The 19,560-nt window shown below is 38.4% G+C and overlaps 1 protein-coding gene across 2 annotated transcripts in view; it reads left to right on the forward strand.

Annotated features, from left to right (window-relative positions):
* Positions 1–19,560, forward strand: part of LOC139764529 (exportin-4-like) — a 73,568-nt gene that overhangs the window by 23,360 nt on the left and 30,648 nt on the right. For both annotated transcript variants that reach the window (XM_071691209.1, XM_071691210.1), the window contains exons 10-16: positions 38–214; positions 1,731–1,820; positions 6,103–6,265; positions 9,751–9,928; positions 14,289–14,448; positions 15,352–15,521; positions 18,004–18,109. In XM_071691209.1, coding sequence (XP_071547310.1) covers positions 38–214; positions 1,731–1,820; positions 6,103–6,265; positions 9,751–9,928; positions 14,289–14,448; positions 15,352–15,521; positions 18,004–18,109 — 1,044 coding nt within the window. The remainder of the gene's footprint in view (positions 1–37; positions 215–1,730; positions 1,821–6,102; positions 6,266–9,750; positions 9,929–14,288; positions 14,449–15,351; positions 15,522–18,003; positions 18,110–19,560) is intronic.

A 19,560-nucleotide genomic window follows, 5' to 3' on the forward strand; every position in this document is an offset into this window, starting at 1 on the left:
TCTAGTGAGGTAGTAATAGGGATTCTTTTCCCTCCAGCTTGACCATGAAGACCAGCTTCACATGGAAGCTTTTGAGCAAATGCTGCAGTCTTGGGCATGTATCCTGCAAGAGAGTAGCAGTTGTAACAGTTCTCAGGTCAAGCAGAGTGCTACTCTCATCTTCGATACATATCTCAAATGTCATCTGGCGCCACCTGAAGGATCACGAGTGCCTGTGAGTAGTAATGCTTTTGTTTACACAAACATCAAAATCAGTATTTGAATGAATGTTTTAGCACCAGAATGAGAATTGTCTTTTCAAATGTATAATGATGTTGGTACAGTTAAATTCAGGCTATTACGGTCATTTGTGTATTAGAAATATTAAGTGATTTTGGTTTATATAAGGATGATTCTGCATGCAAATTGACCAGTGTGTTCACTTGTAGACAAGATTATGTCCTCAAACTTATACGTACATGTTCTTCAACTGAGATGTTTAAGGTATTAAGATAGATGTATCAAACTTATTTTTGCATGTTCTGTATATGAAATATGTAAAACATTTAGAAAGATGTATCAAATGGCAGTTATTAAATACAAAGGCTGTAAGAATTAATCCACTGGTCAAAATCATTACTCTGCTGTGACACTGTTTCAGCCATTGCCAGACAAGGTAAAATATCATCCTGTGCTATATGGAATGCTCTGCCATAGCTTACTGTCATACTGCTATCATTGGTATGTGGTTCATGTAATACTCCAAAAGAAAGCATGCATGCCAATGAGAGGTTTTTGCTCTGTGACTGAACAGGCACCTTGTATACAAATTGGTAACATAAAGGAACTCTGTGCAAAGACTTCCACCAGCATGGTGTGCTCTTGTGAAGGGAGTAGTCTACCAGGTTGGACATATTTAGGGTCAGTCTCTGCTCCCAACACTTTCTCTTCCATCTTTGTTCAGCTAGGGCTGGATCCAGACATTATGAACTGTATGAGCCTCCAAACATCAGTACCTAAAGCAGCTCACATGTCCTGAGCTGGTTTCTTGTCTTCAAGAAAGGATCCCTGAACCACTACAAGTGCACCTGGCGTGCTTACATTGCACTCTTGTGAGGATGAATATTTTGATTTTAGATCTTGACTGACTGACTTGATCAGCATCATGAACTTTCTTACTGTAGGTGTCAGTGTAACAAGAAAACTTATAAATAGTTATCTGGTTAAATGTTCTGAAGTATTCATTTAGATGTGTTTGACATGGTTTTGTGTGTAGCACAGTGCATCAAATAGGTACAAGCAAATTGCTGTGCATATGCATGTGCATACCTAACAAGGTAAGTGACACCTTGAACTTCCTGATGTTTCATATCTGCATATGTTGCTGATATGTGTCCATCATTTCTGTTGTCAAATTGGGGCATTGAAAACTGACACAAGAATACACCATCTGTTTGTTCTCATTGGTCATTGAGTTTGTTGGATGTGTGACCTTGTTTTATGGGAAAAGTGTGACCAATTTATCTGGATATTTTGCCTTTTACAATGCATGCATGAATTGATTAATGGGCAGATCAGCCATAGCATTTGCTTTCTACCTTTTCTGTGTCTGAATACAGAAAAATCCTCTTGTATTTAAGTCTTACTGGTGACGTTATAGTGCTGTTTTGATGAGTTCTATAGATAGACTTTTGCAGTTGAATAGATAAGTATGTGACACATGATATGATTTTGACATTATTTTATTACAGATTGATGCAGATGAGATCTCAGAGACGGTTCAGACGGACAGAGTAGCCTTCAAGGAACAATTAGTATTAATCGGTCTCTGCGGAAGACAGGTAAATTTCTTGTCTAAGTTCTTTAATGCTACATATTGATCGCTGTCTTTAATATTGCTATGAAATGTGGTTTCCTGTAATTTTCTAACTTGTATTTATTATTTTTTTTCTGCCTGATGTAGTTTTTTATTGTTTTTCTAGCTGAGGTGGCATGGGCAGCTGAAGCCATCCCATTAACGCTATGTTTATATATGTATGTTTATGGATAGGGTTGTTAGGGAGGTGAATGCAAGAGTTTTGGAAAGAGGGGCAAGAATGAAGTCTGTTGTGGATGAGAGAGCTTGGGAAGTGAGTCAGTTGTTGTTCGCTGATGATACAGCGCTGGTGGCTGATTCATGTGAGAAACTGCAGAAGCTGGTGACTGAGTTTGGTAAAGTGTGTGAAAGAAGAAAGTTAAGAGTAAATGTGAATGAGAGCAAGGTTATTAGGTACAGTAGGGTTGAGGGTCAAGTCAATTAGGAGGTAATTTTGAATGGAGCAAAACTGGAGGAAGTAAAGTGTTTTAGATATCTGGGAGTGGATCTGGCAGCGGATGGAACCATGGAAGCGGAAGTGAATCATAGGGTGGGGGAGGGGGCGAAAATCCTGGGAGCCTTGAAGAATGTGTGGAAGTCGAGAACATTATCTCGGAAAGCAAAAATGGGTATGTTTGAAGGAATAGTGGTTCCAACAATGTTGTATGGTTGTGAGGCGTGGGCTATGGATAGAGTTGTGCGCAGGAGGGTGGATGTGCTGGAAATGAGATGTTTGAGGACTGTGTGTGGTGTGAGGTGGTTTGATCGAGTAAGTAATGTAAGGGTAAGAGAGATGTGTGGAAATAAAAAGAGCGTGGTTTAGAGAGCAGAAGAGGGTGTTTTGAAATGGTTTGGGCACATGGAGAGAATGAGTGAGGAAAGATTGACCAAGAGGATATATGTGTTGGAGGTGGAGGGAACGAGGAGAAGTGGGAGACCAAATTGGAGGTGGAAAGATGGAGTGAAAAAGATTTTGTGTGATCGGGGCCTGAACATGCAGGAGGGTGAAAGGAGGGCAAGGAATAGAGTGAATTGGATCGATGTGGTATACCGGGGTTGACGTGCTGTCAGTGGATTGAATCAAGGCATGTGAAGTGTGAATGAGGGTTGAGGGTCAAGTCAATTGGGAGGTGAGTTTGAATGGAGAAAAACTGGAGGAAGTGAAGTGTTTTAGATATCTGGGAGTGGATCTGGCAACGGATGGAACCATGGAAGCGGAAGTGGATCATAGGGTGGGGGAGGGGGCGAAAATTCTGGGAGCCTTGAAGAATGTGTGGAAGTCGAGAACATTATCTCGGAAAGCAAAAATGGGTATGTTTGAAGGAATAGTGGTTCCAACAATGTTGTATGGTTGTGAGGCGTGGGCTATGGATAGAGTGGTGCGCAGGAGGATGGATGTGCTGGAAATGAGATGTTTGAGGACAATGTGTGGTGTGAGGTGGTTTGATCGAGTAAGTAACGTAAGGGTAAGAGAGATGTGTGGAAATAAAAAGAGCGTGGTTGAGAGAGCAGAAGAGGGTGTTTTGAAATGGTTTGGGCACATGGAGAGAATGAGTGAGGAAAGATTGACCAAGAGGATATATGTGTCGGAGGTGGAGGGAACGAGGAGAAGAGGGAGACCAAATTGGAGGTGGAAAGATGGAGTGAAAAAGATTTTGTGTGATCGGGGCCTGAACATGCAGGAGGGTGAAAGGAGGGCAAGGAATAGAGTCAATTGGAGCGATGTGGTATACCGGGGTTGACGTGCTGTCAGTGGATTGAATCAAGGCATGTGAATCGTCTGGGGTAAACCATGGAAAGCTGTGTGGGTATGTATATTTGCGTGTGTGGACGTATGTATATACATGTGTATGGGGGTGGGTTGGGCCATTTCTTTCGTCTGTTTCCTTGCGCTACCTCGCAAACTCGGGAGACAGCGACAAAGCAAAAAAAAAAAAAAAATATATATATATATATATATATATATAGAGAGAGAGAGAGAGAGAGAGAGAGAGAGAGAAGCAGTGAAAAGTTTTTATTGAGGATGTAAGGCATATATGCGAGTAGGAAGAGAGGAAAGTGATTGGTTCTCATTGAATGTCGGTTTGCGTCAGGGGTGCTTGATGTCTCCATGTTGTTTAATTTGTTTATGGATAGTGTTGTTAGGGAGGTGATTGCAAGAGTTTTGGAGAGGGGCAAGTATGCATTCTATTGTGAATGACAGTGCTTGGGAAGTGAGTCAATTGTTGTTTGCTAATGATACAGCACTGGTGGCTGATTTGGGTGAGAAATTGCAGAAGTTGGTGACTGAGTTTGGTAAAGTGTGTGAAAGAAGAAAACTGTGAGTAAATGTGAACAAGAGCAAGGCTATTAGGGTTGAGGGACAAGTCATTTGGGAGGTAAGATTGAATGGAGAAAAATTGGAGGAAGTGAAGTGTTTTAGATATCTAGGAGTGGATTTGGCAGTGGATGGAACTATGGAATCAGAAGTGAGTCACAGGGTGACTATTTTCACACATCTCTCTTACCCTCTCTGTACTCACTCGGTCAAACCATGTGACGCCACATATTGTCCTCAAAGGTTTCATTTCCAACACATCCACCCTCCTCTATTCAACCCTATTTAAGGCCCATGCCTCACAACCATATAAGATTGTTGAAACTACTACTACTTCAAAAATACCCATTTTTGCTCTCCGAGATGATGTTCTCTCCTTCCACACATTCTTTATTGCTCCCAGAACCTTTTCCCCCTAGCCTGAGCCAGATATCTACCCCAAGGGATTGATGAATGGTTGGGTTGACTGTGGACTGACTTCTGCGACCAGGTCAAACCTATGCGTTCGACCCTCAGTGTCCCATGAATGCAACTCAGTCAGGAATGCTAACTGCTACACCACAAGAGTCCATATTACTTTAAAATCATAAGCTCTGGTATTCCCTTTACTTCCCTCTATATGTCATGAACTTGTCCGTTTTTTCTTTATACATTATCTCTCTACATCTTATTTATGTCCAGGTATTGTTAGATCATGTTCATGAAAAATATTGGAAAGCATTCTCATATGATGTATGTTGTATTGATATGCATGTGTTTCATAAATCTTATTGTGTACCATTGGGTCATTATATACTTTTGTACTTCTTGTACAGTTGAGTTACAATCTTGAGGTATTACCTTTTTTTTCTCATCTTCATACATTATTTATGGAAGCTTGGTTATCTTTCATTTGGAAAAATCACCAATAATAGACTTCTCAGTATTAAACTCATAAGAAATCCTTGCTCTGGGACAACTTGCTCAATCCACTTAGCCACTCACCCTTCTACCTCAACTCAGTTTTATAAGCAAACACTGCAGCAATCTTTTGTATGTAATCAAGTCATTTATATTGTACTTTATGTGAGGATGTTATTTATGTATGTACAACATGTATTATTTGTTTGCTTATTTTGTCTTTTAATGCAGAAAATGTTCCTGAGTTTGGTCATAAGGAAGGAAACTAGAATGTATAGTTCTCTTCTAATGGGAAAATATGGATTTGCTTAAAGTTGATTCACTTAGTTGCACTTTCCAGGAATGCATCCTTGCCATAAACTGGAGGCATCTGTTAAATGGGATAGTGAAAACTAGGGATTAGTGGATGATGAATGAATAAAGTGAAAACTTACAATACTGAAGTTGTATGAATAGATCATTCAACTTTACTTCCTTGATATAATTCTCACTTTTATCCCTGGGATACGGGAGAAAGAATACTGCCCACATATTCCCTGCATGTCGTAGAGGGCAGCTGAAAGGGGGGAGACTGAGGCTGAAAATCCTCCCCTCCTGTTTTATTTTCCAAAAGATATAACAGAGAATGGGGCCAATAGAGGATTTTCCCTGTAAGGCTTAGTCATCTGTTTTTGACGCTACCTTGCTGATGTGGGAAATGGCGAATATGTGTGAAACAAATCTCACGTTTACTACTTTTACCCTGGAGTTTTACCTGTATTAGGGCAAATGACAAGCCAGTGAATCCTCAAAGAGGATATGGAATTGTATAATTTAGAAACCTTCTCCTTGTGTCATGCTTGATGTTATTGTCATCACCCAGTTACCACACTTATTCTAGATGTATTAGTGTGAAATATGGGTAAATGTTTTGGACAGAAGTTTTTGAATGGATGAGTTGAGGAGCTTAACCTTTGTCATTCAATTTTGCTTTGGTCTTTGCATAGAGCTTTAATTCTTTATAGAATATATATAACTTTAAGACTTCTTAAACATTTTATCTTTATCACAGGCACCAGAACACAGTGTACCACTGCTAACACAGCTGTTGGAAGATCGCATAACTCGTATGCGTACACAGCTCGCACACATTCTAAGTAACAATCTCACTATCGCTGAAAATTCCCAATTGGATCAACTGTATGAGGACATTCACTGGTTGCTGCTCATAGCAGGTTAGAGGCAATAATCACATTCTTGATGTTGTGTTGGTTATTTTAAGTAATATTTAAATGAATTTTGAAGGTTTGTTGAATGTGTTTGATGATAGAGTGGCAGATGTAGGGTGTTTTGGTCGAGGTGGTGTGCAAAGTGAGAGGGTTAGGGAAAATGATTTGGTAAACAGAGAAGAGGTAGTAAAAGCTTTGCGGAAGATGAAAGCCGGCAAGGCAGCAGGTTTGGATGGTATTGCAGTGGAATTTATTAAAAAAGGGGGTGACTGTATTGTTGACTGGTTGGTAAGGTTATTTAATGTATGTATGACTCATGGTGAGGTGCCGGAGGATTGGCGGAATGCGTGCATAGTACCATTGTACAAAGGCAAAGGTGATAAGAGTGAGTGCTCAAATTATAGAGGTATAAGTTTGTTGAGTATTCCTTATTAATTATATGGGAGGGTATTGATTGAGAGGGTGAAGGCATGTACAGAGCATCAGATTGGGGAAGAGCAGTGTGGTTTCAGAAGTGGTAGAGGATGTGTGGATCAGGTGTTTGCTTTGAAGAATGTATGTGAGAAATACTTAGAAAAGCAAATGGATTTGTATGTAGCATTTATGGATCTAGAGAAGGCATATGATAAGAGTTGATAGAGATGCTCTGTGGAAGGTATTAAGAATATATGGTGTGGGAGGCAAGTTGTTAGAAGCAGTGAAAAGTTTTTATCGAGGATGTAAGGCATGTGTACGTGTAGGAAGAGAGGAAAGTGATTGGTTCTCAGTGAATGTAGGTTTGCGGCAGGGGTGTGTGATGTCTCCATGGTTGTTTAATTTGTTTATGGATGGGGTTGTTAGGGAGGTGAATGCAAGAGTTTTGGAAAGAGGGGCAAGTATGAAGTCTGTTGGGGATGAGAGAGCTTGGGAAGTGAGTCAGTTGTTGTTCGCTGATGATACAGCGCTGGTGGCTGATTCATGTGAGAAACTGCAGAAGCTGGTGACTGAGTTTGGTAAAGTGTGTGAAAGAAGAAAGTTAAGAGTAAATGTGAATAAGAGCAAGGTTATTAGGTACAGTAGGGTTGAGGGTCAAGTCAATTGGGAGGTAAGTTTGAATGGAGCAAAACTGGAGGAAGTAAAGTGTTTTAGATATCTGGGAGTGGATCTGGCAGCGGATGGAACCATGGAAGCGGAAGTGAATCATAGGGTGGGGGAGGGGGCGAAAATTCTGGGAGCCTTGAAGAATGTGTGGAAGTCGAGAACATTATTTCGTAAAGCAAAAATGGGTGTGTTTGAAGGAATAGTGGTTCCAACAATGTTGTATGGTTGCGAGGCGTGGGCTGTGGATAGAGTTGTGCGCAGGAGGGTGGATGTGTTGGAAATGAGATGTTTGAGGACAATGTGTAGTGTGAGGTGGTTTGATCGAGTAAGTAATGTAAGGGTAAGAGAGATGTGTGGAAATAAAAAGAGCGTGGTTGAGAGAGCAGAAGAGGGTGTTTTGAAATGGTTTGGGCACATGGAGAGAATGAGTGAGGAAAGATTGACCAAGAGGATATATGTGTTGGAGGTGGAGGGAACGAGGAGAAGTGGGAGACCAAATTGGAGGTGGAAAGATGGAGTGAAAAAGATTTTGTGTGATCGGGGCCTGAACATGCAGGAGGGTGAAAGGAGGGCAAGGAATAGAGTGAATTGGATCGATGTGGTATACTGGAGTTGACGTGCTGTCATTGGATTAAATCAGGGCATGTGAAGCGTCTGGGGTAAACCATGGAAAGTTGTGTGGGGCCTGGATGTGGATAGGGAGCTGTGGTTTCGGGCATTATTGCATGGCAGCTAGAGACTGAGTGTGAAGGAATGAGGCCTTTGTTGTCTTTTCCTAGTGCTACCTCGTACACATGAGGGGGGAGGGGGATGGTATTCCATGTGTGGCGAGGTGGCGATGGGAGTGAATGGAGGCAGACAGTGTGTATTGTGTGCATGGGTATATATGTATGTGTCTGTGTATGTATATATATATGTGTGCATTGAGATGTATAGGTATGTATATTTGCGTGTGTGGACGTGTGTGTGTGTATACATTGTGTATGGGGGTGGGTTGGGCCATTTCTTTCGTCTGTTTCCTTGCACTACCTCACAAACGCGGGAGACAGCGACAAAGCAAAATAGATAAATATAAATAAATAAATATTTAAATGAATTGTGATTTGGAGTTGGAAGGGAGGTGCTCTGTTATTGGGTTAAAGTAAGAATGTCGAGGAATCATAATTTTCAGGACCAGGAAATGCACTGATTGTACAAACAAGTTCACAGATTATGTTGTGAATAAATTAGACTCTTAACACAGTTATTTATACTTAAAGCAAGTTCTGAATGGTATATGTTTGTAATATGTATAGGTGTACAGTATCCCTGGGGATAAGGGTGAAAGAATACTTCCCTTGTAATCCCTATTTGTTATAGACAAAATGGGTGGGAGTTGGGAGCTAGATACCCTTTCCTTCTTTTATTTCACTTTTTAAAAGATGGACTAAAAGAAAGAGCCAGGCAGTGAATGCTCATATTCCTCAAAGACACAACCTGAAGTTTATGAATGTGTATGGGTGTAATCAGGGTGAGAAGAATGGAGAAATGGGTGGTGTGTTTAGGGAGAGTAACTTGAATGTTCTGTTTGTGAGGGAAACAGAGCTTAATGGGAAAAGGGAAGAATTGTTTGGAAATGTACTTTGGGTAAAGTCCACAATTGGTGTGAGGGCGGATGGGGGTGACACTTTTGCTGGAGTTGTAGAACTGTGTGAAGGAATGTAAGGAAGTGAGCACCAGCCTGATGTGCGTGAAAATGAAAGTGGAGTACAAGAGGTGGATGATTGTTAGTGTTTGTGCACCTGATGACAAGAGGAATGAGGAAGAGAGACAAGTGATTTAGGAAGAGCTAATGCAGAAAATGGTGATCAAGTATGAAAAAATGCTTGCCTTATATCTTCTTACTTCATTACCTTGACTGTGTACACTTGTAAGTATGTTTCAGTGATCTATAGTCAAAGCATAATCATTATTCCTTTGCAAAACATTATTTTGTTTAAGAGCCTGACTTGGTTTATGTTCATTACCTTTGGTTTAGGTATTACATAGGGGAAAATTTTGTCCCAGATTTCTTTTTACCAGTTGCACAGTATTTTTTTTTTTTTTTTTTTTGGGCAGAGCGAATAAAGTTGACCATAGATGCTAGCAAGGATTTGCTTTATGGGTTGAACAAGGTGGAAACAGCAAAGTCTGATATGTACATGGCAATATGTAGGGCTGAAGTGTTAATGTTTTTTAGATTTTACCAAGTTTTTGAGACAGGCCGTCAATTGATCTGTTAGACTTATTCTGTTGAAAGTCAGTGGATAAAATCTTTTAGGGAGGTAAGTCTTAGAGGAGGGAATAATTTAATCATTGTGCTTTGTTTGTCTCATCAGTTTTTGAAATGATGACATTAAGGTGGACTAACTTGATTTTTTCATTTTAAACAGGTCATGTTACAACAATGGATAATGAGGGTGAAACAGCACTTATCCCAGCAGAAATGGTTACTTACAGCATTAATGCTAGTGCCACTGTCAACTTGGAAGCTACATTAAGACTACTAGCTGCTCCTGCACAAATGCCAACAGATGTGCCCAACAGTACTACAGCAGACCCCCTTATAAGGTTTTTTGTGAATATTATCCTTGCTTTATGAATGCATTGAAAAAATTGTCCCAGATACTTAAGAAAATCTCTATCTAAGTAGGTAGTAGGTGGTAGCAAAGCCACTGACCAGTTAAGTATTCTTGGTAATGCCTCCTTCAGTACTGGGGGGGGGGGGGGGGGTTTAATGCCTATTGCAAGAAAAAGAACCATCACTTCAGTGGTTGTAAAGTTTCATTCCTTTGGACCATGTTGCTGTCTTTTCTTCACCTACCCTTGGGCTGCTGACATTTGTTACACAAGAATGCAGTCTTTCCATTTCACACATTACTTTTGAGTACATGTAATGGAGGAAGTAAGGAAACATTGGTGGTGTCATATAAAGACCCAGCACAGAAAGTAGTAGAACCTGAAAAAATTCAAAAGCTTAAGTGGGTATCAACATGAATTAGAAACTAGATTTAGAAAATGCATTGTGAAGAATGAGTGGCATAATTTTGTGAAATTTCCCTACAGGAGACAGAAACCTGTAAGTGAAAATGCAAAGTTGAATACTGCTATTTCATATGGCCATCAGTTTAAGAAATGAACTAAATGAGTCGGAGAAAATTCGGAAGCATTTCACAAGCAAAATCTAGCAGGTATTCCAACTTATGGATTGAAAGAACTGGAACCATGTTGTCTAGAAAAAAGAGAGATATATGATTATCAACAGTTGGCAAAAGATTGTAGGTGTAAAAAAGATGTATGCAACTTGAAAGCCTCACAACAATACTGGGGAACATACCAAAGATTTTATGTTATTATTATACTTAGTCACTGTCTCCCATGTTAGTGAGGTTGTGTGAGGAAACATGAAAGAATGGCCCAACCCACCCACACGCACATATATATACATAAACGACCACACATGCTAATATACATACCTATACATTTTAACGTGTACATACATATACATACACAGACATATACTTATATACAGATATACATATCCATACTTGCTGCCTTCATCCATTCCCGTTGCCAACCCACCACACATGAAATGGCACCCCCTCCCCGCGTGTGCACAAGGTAGTGCTAGGAAAAGACAGCAAAGGCCACATTTGCTCACACTCAGTCTCTAGCTGTCATGTGTAATGCACGGAAATCACAGCTCCTTTTCCACATCCAGACCCACAAAACTTTCCATGGTTTACCCCAGATGCTTCACATGCCCTGATTCAGTCCATTGACAGCACGTTGACCCCGGTATTCCAAAGATATGTCTAATATTAATGTATGAATCCCTGCTTGTAAGATAGAACATATGTTTTGTATACTACCAAGAGAATTATGAAGTATGCAGGGAGCAGCAACAGAAGCATTTTAGAAAAGACTTGTGGCTGAAATTGGACCCAGATGAACCAAGAATTTGTAATTATGTAATGCACAAGGCAGTTGAGAAGGGTAATCTTATTCATCAAGCAAGACAAGTGGTGAGTGCTTAACAGTGGCCCTGCCATTTTAGCTTAATCTCGTTACAGTTACTTTTAGGTAGGTAGGTGCTCTCTCTGTAAGAAGATAATTATAAAGGGATTGCTTCCCAGATACAAAGTAATTCTTGTACCCTCATTAGAATATTGGGAATAAACAGTATTTTTGAGACTTTCCGGAGGAGGAAAATTTTTTCTATCAGTTATTGGGATCAGTTTAGCTGATAGAATTTCTTTTCAGTGGGTGGCCTCTACTTGAATGAAGACAGGAAAGCTAATCTTGGCAGAGTGGTATATGATAATGTTGGGCACTTTTTTTTGATGAAAATTGACTTGTTAGGTACCCAAAACATTGGAAAACTAAAAGAGGAATTCAGGAAGTTAGAGATCATAGTAGGTAAAGGTCACTTGACTGTTAGAAGCAGGGAGCAAGGTATGGAGGGGAATATGGTAGAATAAAGTAGAAACTGGAATAAGTTAACAGCTGACCGAAAGGGAGATACACTTATTAACACAATTGTAGACACTTTTCTTGACTAATTGATTGACAAGTCAGTTAGATGCCAAATTGTCTTTGACCTTATCTTCACTGGTGACAGACTTGCTTACCACCAAAAATGTAGATGATGCTGTAACCATAGTGACGTTAATATCAGTAAAGGTAAATACAAGAATTGAAGTAAATGATAACAAACCATTGAGTCCAGATCACAAATGAGAAAATTTAGAGAAAATAAGATATGAAATTAATTATGGTCACAACTGTTTTTAAATTCCTTGACATTGATACAGTTGAAGAAATGTCTAGTTTTACTAAACATAGTTTGCTTCATATTGTGAGTGAAAATGTACCAAGAATGATAAAAAGACAGTTTAGACTCAAAGCTGACCTGGATGATGAGGATACTTTGAGAATTGATTTGCCGCTAGAAAAAAAGAGTATGTAAGAAATTCAAATATAAAAAGCAGTGAGTATTGTCAAGAACTAGTGGAAATACAAAGGGACTGTGAAAAGGGTCTGAAGACAAAGTTAACATGAACATGAAAAACAGAATTTCCATGAATGTTGAAATTAACCCCAAGGAATTCTCAAAATATGTAAGATAAAGAACGTAATCGATTCAGTTGGAGTACTAATATTGGAACATGTTGAAGTAGTTAATGATGACAAGGAAATGGCCCTTATGCTATATATATCCCTCATCATTCATTGGTCTGCAAAATAAAGACAGCAATTGCAAAATTTGTGCCATGTGTAAGGAACTAGTAATATAAAGAAAAAGATAAAGAATGATAGATGAATTGAAGAGAATGATAGAGAAATCTGAGTTATGCAGCATGTGTTGTTAAAGTGGAATATTTTGAGGAAAAAACAAGAAATGCTGATAGAGAAATAAGGGAACACTTTTAAAAGAAAAAAGAATGAAATCCAGAAAAGATCAAAAACTGGAGATTTTACCATTTAGAGTAGATACTGGTTATATGAATGACCCCAAAAGAATCTGCTAAATGTTAATCAACTAGTATAAGTCAGTATATAGTACAAGAGGGATTGAAAACATTGACAGTGAGATACTTAATGACTATGATGACCATGCACGTACAGATTAAAAGTTATTAGGAAGTGATATGATTTACATATTTGATCTGCACCAGGCCTTGATGGAATTACATTGTTTCTAAATAAGACAAAGAAAACAATACTTGAAGCTTTCATAATGATTTTTAGACAAAGAGGCAAAGCATAGAGGAATTATGTTCATTATGGGAAAGAGAAGGAATGTTAGAGTGAGGATGCGAGGAAAAAGTGAGTTGAAATGTGTGAAATGGAATCTCATCTACATACGAATGAAAAGGATTAGAGGGTTAGAAGTTGAAAAGAGAAAATCATTTATGGAGAGAACCCTGAAGGACACCTCTGTAGGTTAAGTTGACAAAGTCACTGCAGCACAGACTACTGCAGTGGATTGGCTAGTGAGGGAGCCATTCATTAGAGAAAAAAGAAAAGCAGGAAAAACAAGGAAGAAAGCACATGAATATTTTCATTTATCAAAATCTTGTGCAGTGGTGAATTAGGCCATGTTACATTTGATTAGGGAATAATTGCAACTGCTCACTTTTTTTTCACAAGAAGAGTTTGACGTAATTTGAAAACTAGTTTTCTTCACGATGAGGCTCATTATCCTGTTGATGCCCCTGATATTCATACAGGGATTTATCCAAACTGAGTTGTACAGGTAATTGGTTTTTGATGCCTTAGTAGAGCTGTTACTTTTGACTCTTATTTTCTTTAGATTTAGTGTGTGCTATATCCATTTTAATTAAATTGCCTAATCTGGGTTGGCCACTGGTAATTTTATACATAGGTCTTGATAACATTAATAACATTCACATTTAATCAAGAGAAAAACTCAAGTCACTAATTTCTAATGCTTTAAGGTATTCAGAAAATGGGTTGGACTGCCAGTGATATGAGATTTTCTGTTAATTAAGATACATCTATTTGATTGCAGATGGACCTACAGCAGAAAATAGTTTTTAGCTTCAAGATAATTTATCTGAGCAAGACAACATTGCCTGTAATTGGATTGGTTCATTCCCTTTGCCCACTTTTAATTGTTCTCATGTTCTCCAACATACTGAGTTTCCTCTATGGTGTAGTAATAAGAAAATATCCATGCATGTTTAGCAGTAGGTATGAGATGAGGCTGTGATCTCCCATGATGCAGTTAGTTCTCCATAGAATAGTGGATGTGATCTGATACATGCTTTGGATATTTTCATCTATATTTGGTTAGTTCTTCCCTGGATAGTAAGTAACTATGATGGTTGCCTTCTTATTTTGCAGAGGTTAAGGCTGTAATTGTAGAAATTTTGTTGTTGTAAAAGTGAATCTTTTATTTTTCCAGAATGATGAGTACTGTGATGAGACTGTGTGAAACAGAATCCCAGGCACTTAAAGCAAATTTAGGTCATATCTTAAGTCCAGAAGTGTCATCATCTCTCATGTGGTTTCTAAGACGATTCTGCCTTTCATATCTTCTCCCAAATGAATCATTCTACACTGAGGTAATTTCTTGTGATTTTATAGAAAATTAATTCTTCTTTTTCAACAGAAACTGAGTAAGAAATGGTATTTTGTGTAGGCATTTAAAGTCATTGTTTTTCAGTTCTCTTCACTACCTCACAAAGGTGATGAGGTCCTCTTTAATGGGAAGAAAGGATGAATGGAAATGGTACTGGATACAAAAGTCATTGCCACCAAGAGAAATGGTCTTGATTGTGAATTTTATGGCAGGATTAAGGATCTTTTAGCATTCCAACTCCTAAAATCATAGACATGCTAATTTACCTGTAGTTTTGGTTAAATAATAGATTTCAAAAAGAGACAAAGAAACTGTAAAGCCAATGTCAGAATGGATCATTTGTTTGTAGTCTTGAGACTACCCTGAATTTACGATAGGGCAGGCAGTTTGAGTGATCCTCGGGGCAAGCTATAAGAATTTTCATTCTCTTGGGACCACTTATCTGCAAAAGAGAAAGTATTGTTTACTTGAGTCCAGTGCAGCTGAGGACTTCATTATTTGTGTGGTGATATTAGAGGATTGTATGTACAGTGGAGGGAACATTAAATATTTTTCATTTTTACTGACCTTCAGTTTGTTGTAAGGTCATGTTCACATATTTATATGTTATGAGTTAAATGAGGTTCTTCTTCTTACATCCATATCGTACTATAGTAGACGTGATAAGATTATTATTTATACTTGCATAGGAATTTGTGTATTAGCTTTCATCTGCGTGATACAAGTTAATGTACAAAAAAGTCCAACAGATATCACATTTATGAATAGGGAAGAATGTATGTATGGAAAAGGAGTACCTTCTAGGTGGAGAGAGTTGATTAATTGCTCACTCATCTTTACTGAAGTGTTTATTAGAATGTACAGTGTTTCTCATTTGTTCTTACAGTTGAGCGTAGCCTTAACATCTGCATTTGGCCGTGATTCAGAGGGATCAGCATGGACTCTAAACTACTTACTGTCAGTGGTAGAACAGACATTAAGACTACGTAGTGCTGAGCCATGTCTAGTGGAAGATACTGTCAATTTATTGGTGACAATGGTTGACAGTAAGGAGAGGTAGGTTTAGATGCTATTTTTATTTTGGATGCAAAGCATAAAAGCATTCAGAAGTGTTCTTTATTTACTACACACTGTCAGGCCTTCACAGAGAACGTTTGTGCATTATCAACTGTATCATATGCCTTTTGTAAATCCATAAATGCACACACACACATCCTTGTCTCTTTACAACCTTGTTCAGTACCCATGTAAATGCACTGCATTTCTCATCTTAGGGGGCTATTATCACTTAAAATGGCCAGTCACAACCCTTCCATACACCTTGCTGATGCTAATATTTTCTCTTGTTTCCATTATACAGTATTAGCAGATTCAGACCATGTGGGCTCTTGTTTGCTCACTCCTGTTTATGGCTGCCACACCATCCCTTACCACCTCCATGCTCTCCTACCCTGGCCTCTACATCGTCCCTCACCCCCTTCATCACTGTCTTCCCCCCTGGCTACCACACTATCCCTCTCCACCACCACTCTCTTCCATCCTGGCCACCATACCCTCCTCCACCACAATACCTTCCCTCCTGACTGAAGAGAAAAAGATATTAATGAAAGACGCAAGAATTAGATATGAAAACTATTAAGTTTCTCATGAGTTAAGACAACCATTCTAAGTCAAAGAAAGCTTGTTCCAGTTTTTAATGAATTGGCCCTGAGTATGTAAAATTAAAGTTTAACTTTTTTATATGTATGATTAGGTGCACAAAAATATCAAAACCATTATTTTTTCATACAAATCAAGATTTAAGCATTCGTAATTTAGGAAAACTTATATACTGGATTGACGAGTCGTAATTATAGGTGGCAGTGAGTGCCATAGATGTGGCTAGTTCCATGAAAAGGCACACCACCAGTCACTGTGGCTAGTACTGTAGTGGGTTACTAAGGCATTCAGATAGTGCTAGTGACTGATCCTTCATTAAGGTCGCCATCTATTGCCAACCAACAGATGCTACACTGTGTGTGGAATTTAAGTCATGTGGGAAATAATGTGAGTAGATTGATGCCAGTAGCAATGAAAGGGTTAAAACTTCCTTGTTATCCTTATATTCCAAGTCAGCTGTGCCAAGAGTTATTCAATTTTTTTTATCTTTTTTATTCCTTTCACCCATATACACCATTGCATTCGCTGCCTATGTTCAGTCTTCATTCAAGTAGCCACTTATATGTATTGCAGTACACACTTTACAAGTCTTTTAAAATGATTCACTGTTTCCAGTCTTCAACATCATATGGTTACCCTATGTATGGTGCTACCTTTCCATTTTTTTGTGAACATTAGTGCTACATTCATCTCTTTCATGCCTTCCCCTTTTGACACCTATTCTAGACTCACCCAATCTGCTATTGTACCATATGGATTCTCACATCTTACGTATTTTCACTCCCAGTTTGTTTGTTAATATGTTCTTTCCACCACTTCCAGGACACCGTAGACTGCTTAATAGTCATATACTTTAAATTTGTTTATTGTGTTTCACTCTCACAATCCTCAGCAGGGATGACAGTAGTTAGAGAAGATGGATTGGCCTTGTCAACCTCATTGTGCTGCAGAGCAGTAAAGCTTTTCTTTGTTCAGAGCTTTTCTTTTACATGAAAACATCTGCTTTATAGCTTGATGGTTTCATTGATATTATGCAAACTGTATCATTATCAAGGCGTTTCAACATTGTTTTTGTTTAGCATCTCACCATTGTTAACATATTTTACGCATTGTAGTAAACTTTTGAAGTATGCAGCAGATAACATTATTGTGATGAAGTAAGAAAAAAATTATTTTGGACTTACATGAAATAGCTTTAGTTGGTATCAGTTTAGAAAACTTGATTATATGCATAGTATCCATTTAGAAAGATTCCTGGAATTTCTGAGGATGTATCAATCTCACATAAAGGGATAAACAATTAAAAAGTGATGTATGGAATGGGTGAACTTAGATTCTTTTGTCCTGTGTCTTGCTTATTAATGACATGGGAATAAGTGTTTTGTTTGAATAACATGTTTATGTGAGTTAGTCCACTTGTTTGGACATTCTTTTCTATTTTGATAAGCCTACTTCCACAGAATGGGATGTCTCTGGCCACTTGCTGGTTTGTAAGGTAGAGGAGTCCAAGTTTCCAATTTATGTAAAATGAGCTTGCTTATATTTTGATCATTATATTATAAATCCCCAGAGCCCCTTTGTAGGGCTCCTACAGCTTTGAGAGTGCATTATGATTTGTAGCAGGATGGGGATGGACTCCATTTCAGTGAAAAATTCTTTAATGAAATTATTTTGCTTTCTGTTCATAAATGATGGTTCACCCTTGCCAAAGAAGACTTTTCATATATGGTGTAATCATGTGCAGGCAGTCAGGCAACACTGTCTGCTTATATATACTGGATAAATACCAAATTTGAGTTAGAATGGAATTAATGCTGATAGATAGATCGATAGATGTGATGTACAAATATTTCTTATAAAGTATTTAATCTTTTCTCAGAGGGCAACATCTTGTGAAGACAGAGGGACTTATGGAATTAGTGAAGCTACAACAGAGTGGAACACTAAGTGCTCTCTCTTCTGTTGCTCAAAGAGGACTGATGCAGGTATGTGTTTTTGATAGTTTGAAGTAGTTAGAAAATGTATTCCAGTGTAAATATGCTCTATAACTTTGAGGAGAGTGAATGATTGAGTGAATAGAATTGATACAAATAAGATTTATTTATGTATTATTACACAAAGACCAGTTTCTAAGAGAGAATCTTGGTGTTTGCTAGGTCCTTTTTAAAGGCTCCTGCAGTCCAAGGCTGTGCTACTTCCGGTAGCAGGAAAATGTAGACTCCTTCGGAATGAAAAGTTCTTTGATGAGACTGTATTCTCAGTGATACAACCTTGCTAAAGGTGAATTCCCACTGACAGTGTAACCTTGAGCAAGTGAAGTCGAGTCATACTGAAAATGATTTAAATGTTTTTTTCTCTTAGATCTCAGAGAGCAACAGCCCCAACATTTTGAGAAGGCTCCTATGGTTGCATCTTGTATTCCTTTCCATTCAAATAATTTTATATGCAACAAGAGTTTTCCTTATGCTTGTCTTAAAATCCATCAGTTTCACCATCTTTATATATGTTACACTGTCAGACTATCAGATGCTTTTTGAGTCGAGGAACATGCAGTCTACCCATTTTTCTCATCAAATACAGAACGCACTCTTTCTTAGAAGTCTAAGATACTTGTTTTGCGCAATATCCTTTCCTTGAATTCTTTTGCAAGTAATATTCCATTTGGTTTCTGATTATCTTGTTTTGCAGACTACACTTTTCAAGATACTGGTTTTCTTTCATAGCCTTTTCATGACCTTAGTCTTCACACAAGACCTTCAGATTATGGGACTTTTGGTGTCAAAAAATCCACAATTACTTTCTTGCCATAAGTTAAAATTTACTTGCATTGTAGAATTTATTGCCTGCCTGTAAATGACATTTCAAGCACAGGGTTAATCATTGGAGTAGTAGAAGTAACCATTGTGGACAATTGCATGTTCTCATAGGACTCACTGCATCTGCTGTTTCCACGAGTGTCATTCCCTCATATCAATTCCTCTCCTTCCCCCACTGAGCATCAGAGCATTGTAATGCCATTGAAAATAAGGAGAGTGTCAGATTAGATATCAGATAAAGAAAATCTCTGTCTGATTTATCTGAAGAGGAAAGTGGTGTGAATATACAGTGTTGGTGGGAGAAAGGAAGATGTGCTTGTGAGAACGAGAGATACGACCCATATAGGACTAACAGGATCCAGTGTGAAGTCTCATGTGTTTTTATACTTAGAAAGCAGTAATTGTAGACTTGATGTCACTCTCTGTCCCATAATTAATCATGATTGCTGGATCTTGATATTTAAGAAGAAAATTTTCATGTGATTTGCATACTGGGTGTCAGGAAACAAATTAAGATATTGCACATTGCAGAGGGCTAAAGATAGATACAACATTTGCTGTATTCTGCTTCTTTTGTCATTTTAGCCTTTATTCTCAGTCATTATCTAGCTTAGAAAGTA

The sequence above is a fragment of the Panulirus ornatus genome, chromosome 50, assembly GCF_036320965.1.
Source record: "Panulirus ornatus isolate Po-2019 chromosome 50, ASM3632096v1, whole genome shotgun sequence".
In the NCBI taxonomy this organism is placed as follows: Eukaryota; Metazoa; Arthropoda; class Malacostraca; order Decapoda; family Palinuridae; genus Panulirus; species Panulirus ornatus.